At 32.5% G+C, this 6,266-nt stretch overlaps 1 protein-coding gene across 1 annotated transcript; it reads right to left on the bottom strand.

The window, feature by feature from the left end:
• Positions 1–731: 731 nt before the first annotated feature.
• Positions 732–5,824, bottom strand: LOC102579051 (L-aminoadipate-semialdehyde dehydrogenase-phosphopantetheinyl transferase-like). The gene is made up of 5 exons (XM_006361414.2): positions 5,666–5,824; positions 4,590–4,743; positions 3,330–3,574; positions 1,915–2,086; positions 732–1,249 (listed from the first exon to the last, which is right to left on the bottom strand). The coding sequence occupies exons 1-5, from the start codon at positions 5,785–5,787 to the stop codon at positions 1,067–1,069; spliced, it is 876 nt and encodes a 291-aa protein (XP_006361476.1). The 5' UTR covers positions 5,788–5,824; the 3' UTR covers positions 732–1,066.
• Between the last annotated feature and the right edge of the window lie 442 nt (positions 5,825–6,266).

Consider the following 6,266-nt stretch of genomic DNA (forward strand, 5'->3'; position numbering starts at 1 on the left):
ATATATATTATCATGAGCTTATAAATGTATATAATACCTTTTGTTTGGAAAAAAGAAAGAAAAAAATGCATTATCCATGAAAGTGGAAGTATTCAATTTTATATTTATTCTACAAATAACTCAATATTATTAATAGATGTTCCATCAATTATTTTATTTTCTTATATTTTTCTGATTATCTATATCGTATATACACATAAAATTTCGCATATACAAGACGATATGATACTTTTCTATAACAACTATTCATAACTTTTTTCGTATTTTCTATTGACATCTTTCACTATTATTTTCATTTAATTGTTTTAAAGAATCTAATATCCATTATTAATAAGAAAAAATCAAATAAAGAATCAAAAATCTGATGTTATACCTTTTTACGGTCAACATTTTTATTTATTTCTTTCTTAATTTTTTTTTTAATCTTTTGTTCCATTTATTTATTGTATTAAAAAACTATTGAAGAAGATAAGGAAAAAGATAATATCCAGTATATTAACAATAGGTAACTATTTGTAACTATAATAGATAAATGTTAAAATTAAAAGAAAAATAAATAATTATTTAAGAGGAAAAACAAGTCTTAACTATAATTAAAAAAGAATTTATCTTTTTGTTTCTATTTAATTTATAAAAGGTTCATTCTAAATTATTGTTATACCGCGCGAAGCGCGGATAAGTTAGTTATCGTACAAATTGGGACCAAAAAAATACCAATCTACTAGACAAAATACCTAAACCAAACAGAAATATGATTTTCTAGATATCATTTAAATGTTTGAGCTCAAGATGATTCTTGATTTGATTTTCTCTCTAATGTATGAATAAACCAAGTACAAGAAATCGTAATAAAGTGCGCGAACTCCTCAACTTTGGATTTGGCAAAAGTTACTGGATTCATGTGAATTCACAACTTCTAAGCTAGGTCCGCTCCTAGCTTAGAAGTTTAAGTAGCTCTCGTCTTTTAATTGGATCATGTCTTTCGGAGAAAATCTCTAGCACTTGATACAATACAATAGCTTCTTTGACCTCTTCTTAATCCTTCAACACAGACACAATTTTGTGATCAACATGGTGGTACTCTACCTGGTCCATTGGAGGGAAAAAGGTCTTCTACCTTCCGGAAAATGAATCTTGCATTAGGAAGATGAAGTCCTAAATTGTATTCCTCGTCATTGAACTTTGTCCGATTCAACGTTGTCTTGTAACTGCTGGTGGCATACATAGGGTGACCCCTAGCTATTGATGCCTGCAACATTACAGAATAGTCAGTCATATTGCAAAAATCATACAATTGAAAAAAGGTTCTACTATCCGTGCAACTAAGGTAGCTACTCCGTTTGCTATCCGGACAGCTTGCCAGAATAACATGAAACTTAAATATTCAACAATGTCGAGTGTTAGTTCCCTATCGTTCTCTAGCATGTGCAGTTCAAAATTCAAATGAGCAGCTTCAAAGAAGGAGATTGTGCTTCGTAGCACGAGTTTGTTGACATGGAAGAAGGGATATTGCGCTTTACTTTGTGTGAACTCCTACAAGTTGCATTCCAGTTTAACCACCTTCAGCTTCACGATTATATAGTTTTTGGAAGATATACTCCTTTCGGCTCAATGACTAACTCATAAAATTCTGTCACAAGTTTCAGGTAATTAAAAGTAAGGTTCTAAGAGAGACAAGGAATGCATGTTGTGATAGAATGGAAGTAATTAACGCGCGTTCACAAGTTAAACAACTAAATTCCTAGTTTATGAAAGAGGGGTTGTTGATTATATGTAAGCTTCTAGTTGATATAGCATCAAAGATTCAAAACGTGCACTTAAACGGTTCTTTATTATTTACTCTCCTTTTGGAACAAGCATCACTAACAGTTAAAAGGGAAACTAGACGAGAATTGGCACTATTGAAGAACTAACCACGTGATCTTTCTCCAATTCAAGAAGCCAAAATCTCCAATCTTCTAGTTCTTTGCCATCAACCTTGACAACTATGTTTTCCCAGTTTTTGTGATGAAATTCGATGGTGTCCAATTTGTAACCCACACCATCACCAATGGCTTTGACAAATGCTTCCTTTACACTCCAATATCTGCATAAGTTGTCAGATCTGTCAGTGTAATCTTTCTATCATTTAGCATGAATTTTGTTTGTCGGACGACAAAACCTGTCATTCAACTAATCACCAAAAAAAAAAGATGTTCCTAATATCTAATTCTCTACTCCCTCTACATCAAATTCAACTCTACTAGTTTGTTGAGTTGGTTGTGAAGTATGAACCTTTTTCCGACAAGTGATGTGATAGATTACTCTTTGATTCATGTCGATGCTGGAAGGATAAATTTGGAACCCTCATGAAGGTTGAAAAATCTGACATACTCATTTCAGGGAAGTAGAGATTAATTTGGCAAGGTTAGACGTAGAAATTGTAACATCCAATTTGAAACTATGAACGTAGAACAAATGGTAATACTATTGCAGTAAAGAAAATGTCGTTGGTCAAGGCAATTGTTGCTAGTTGCTAGTAGCTAGACCAAATTTCAGTATGACTGTTGCGACTTACAAACAAGTGACGGAGATGCCTTGGAAGTTATTACTTGCCTACAATGTTTACAGTTTTAATCTCCTCAAAGAGATCGTTCCCAAGGAGTTGTTGAAGGAAGTACGAGTGAGTTGCATTTTTTCACCTTATTTTCCAGTAAAACATATTTAACAAGCAAATAAGCAGGGGATGAGTTGGTAACAGCAGAAGCTAATATCACACTACGCCACGCATCATAAAATGTTAGAAACCAACTTGTCATATTTTCCTAAGGAAAATGATTGTTGAGCAGTTTGAATGACCTATATATGGTCGTTCCCAGAACTCAGCAGTACAAAGGTTGATTTTCTTTCTCTAAATGAGGTATGACTGTTCATTTAACTTAATCATTAGCCATCTGAGCTCAACTTTATCCAAGGGAACTATTTCCAACCAAATAGACTAATAAGTTCTTGGATAAAAGAGCAGATCTTTTAGAGAAGTTCTCTTTATGTAACTTGTCAATAATGTTCTAAAAAATAATATCTATTCAGCCAAGGCTTAAGCATAAATGAGTTCTAAAAAAGAATATCTATTCAGCCAAGGTTTATCCATAAATGAAACACCAAACTCTAACGAGTAATGGAAGAGAAAACAAGTTATACATAGTACTCTCTCTGTGATCTCTAACTCGAACATGGAAGAACACTTTGAAAATCGCATAGTTGTACGAGTTTGAGGTTAATCAAGAATAAAATGCTTTCAGTAGTGGCGTTTACAAAGCATTAGATAAGATCTATAAATAGAGAGGTACCTATAAAACTCACTCAAAATCTGATGAGAAGAGCCAGCATTAATTATATTAAACCATTCCAGCCTTGAGAAATATGATGAGAAGCTCTGAATGAATTCTTTCACTGATTCTTTCTCAGGGAAGGTTTGAGAAATAACATCCAATCCCACAAGGCATATTGGTTCAGAAGCAATAGCCACAAAATCACCATGATGTGATGCACTGAAGTTAAAATTTGGCAACTCCAACTTCAGTTTGTCACATTCCTAGAAGAGGATAGGATTAACGATATTGCAAATGTGAAGATATCAACTGCAAGCAACAGCAAAGCAGGTAGCATGAAGAACATACTCAAAATTAAACAATCAATGTTACTCTGGCATCAAGAATGTAATTTCAAACATATATAATGAGAATCTTTTCAGCTGAATCAGAATATGTGATTCTGAAACTGAATCTTTATCGATTTTGTAAACATGAAAAATATGAGAAAGCATCAGTAATTGGGAGAATTTTCCGAAGACGAGTTATGTAAATGCTGGTAAACCATGTATGATATGATCAAAATAACAGATGTAAGTTCTTGAAAGTTGCAATTATCTAATCTTCATGGATTTTACGGAGTCTACTTTGGATAAGTTGGTTTATTTGGATATGGGAAACGACAGCTGCATCCACTAATACAAGGGGAAAAATATGTATAAGAAGAAACCATTACATATTAAATTCTTATATCCAATATTCATCACTTGAGTACTTCCTCATTGATAAATAAGTGGTGTTCAAATAGGAGAGAAGAGCAGGACTTGGCCGAGAGACAACTTTCTTCATGGATGATGAAGCAGGACCAAAATGAAGAGAAAAAACTATTCGACAGATATTACGGAAAGTATGTGTTTGACACTGGTGAGAAACTAATTCATCAATTGAGAACAGCAGGAAATTTCGTATATACAATCCGGAAAAAGGGGTCAACATCATGCTTCTCATGTCATATTCCAAGTATTTGTCTTGTGCAAGTTGTCTAGTGGATAATAAACCTTTATAGAACACATTTCTAGTATAAGGCTACTGCAAATAATTATAGCGAAATTCCATCCAAGGACGAGTCATTTTACACCTCTAATCTTTGACTCTACAGGAAACACTTGGAAGAATGCAAGAATCCAGATAGTTATCGATAAAAGACACTTCTGATAAGGTACTTCAACGAGCAAACATGAAAAACATAATTTCAACAAAAAATGAGAACCAAAAGCTAGTGCATTTTCAGCATTGTACCTGACTACGTTCTAAATATAACAGGTATGGTTTCCCCTCTGCAGTGCGCCTGATGACAATTTCGTTATATGGGATCCCCAAGACTTGATGTATCAGTGCATACTGCAACAATCTGCTCACAAGAGCCCGTTTTCGATCTTCCATTTTAAAGAACCTAATCAACGAGTGACAAAATCCGCTCAACTTTCTACAAAGGGGTAATCTTGATAACCAAATTCCTCAACAAGCTTCTTTATACACCCGTATATAATTAAGCAAGTAAAATAAAGTGCACATTCAAAATATTGCTTTGATAGACACATTTTAGCAATAGAGAATTAAAGAATTCTAGAATAAACCTAAAGATAAAATTTTTACTTGAAATACAAAGTGCATATTCAAAATTCAAAATTAAGGCAAGTATAACAAAGTGCAAACTCACAATTTACTTCCATAGACAGCATTTTGCAATCAAGAAGGAAAAAGTACAGATAAAATAAAAAATCATTTTACTTGAAATCATCAACTGTAGTTCGATTATAGGATTATTGTTGTAGTACTATTCAACTACTATCTATTGTTTTTGTTATTTTCTATTGTCTCGTACTTCCATTACATCTTTTTCTAAACTGTTTTTGTCTTGAGCCGAGTGTCTATCGAAAACAACCTCAATACCACAGAGGTACATGTAAATTCTGTGTACACTCTACCCTCCCCTAGATACCACTCTATGGGATTACACTGGGTATGTTGCTGTTGTACATCAATTTAGCACTTCAAATAAAACATAAGACCCTTGGAAACTTTATGCAATCAAGAACCAAATGGTATACAATAAACTAAAAGATAAAAGCTTTACATGATATACACAATTTTTAGCATTTCAATCTATATACAATTTATGCAATCAAGAACCAAAGTAGTATAGACTAAACTTAAAGATTAAAACTTTAAATAATATACATAAATTGTTAGCATTTTATAGAAAATCCATGGACCCTTTGTGCAATCAAGAAAGAAAGAAGTGTGTGATAAAGCTAAAAGATGAAAACTTTACATAAAAAAACTGAAGGACAGAAGAGGTAGAATCAAGAAACCTGGTAATAGAGGAGTGTTCATGTTGGGGAAGAAAGGACATAGCAAAAGAGAAGTAATTGGGAGATGGGTTCCATTCAGAAATGTCAACTATCCATCTATGGACACCCTTCTCCAATTCCATTTCCAAAACTTACATAGAAAAGAAAATAGTGTTGAATTTCAACTTTTCTTCCTAATAAATTGTTGCTTGCCAGTTCCAATGCACTTGTATTTTACAAGAATGACCTTTGTCTTCTTCTTTTTTTTGTTTTCTTAAAAGGAGTGATATCCGTATTGAAACACGATTAAATTCAGAATTTCTAATAAAGATAACACCATCCTCAGAAGATTCAAACCCGGAAAATGATTAAGAATAAAAGAATAGTTATCATTCCACAACTCTAATAAGTTATGGGCATAAATTTAATTTTACACGTGAGACAAAAATTTAGGATATTTTAATAAGTGTCTTTTGAAAAATAAGCTGTATATTTAACTTTAATTGTTTACAAATTATGATAAAGACATAATACATAAATATATCTTTTAATTTAATCTTAATTGAAAGTCATAATATATAAACCGCGTCTTACAGAATATAATACAAATCAATTCAAGGTA

The sequence above is a fragment of the Solanum tuberosum genome, unplaced genomic scaffold (assembly GCF_000226075.1).
Source record: "Solanum tuberosum cultivar DM 1-3 516 R44 unplaced genomic scaffold, SolTub_3.0 scf00354, whole genome shotgun sequence".
Lineage (NCBI taxonomy): Eukaryota > Viridiplantae > Streptophyta > Magnoliopsida > Solanales > Solanaceae > Solanum > Solanum tuberosum.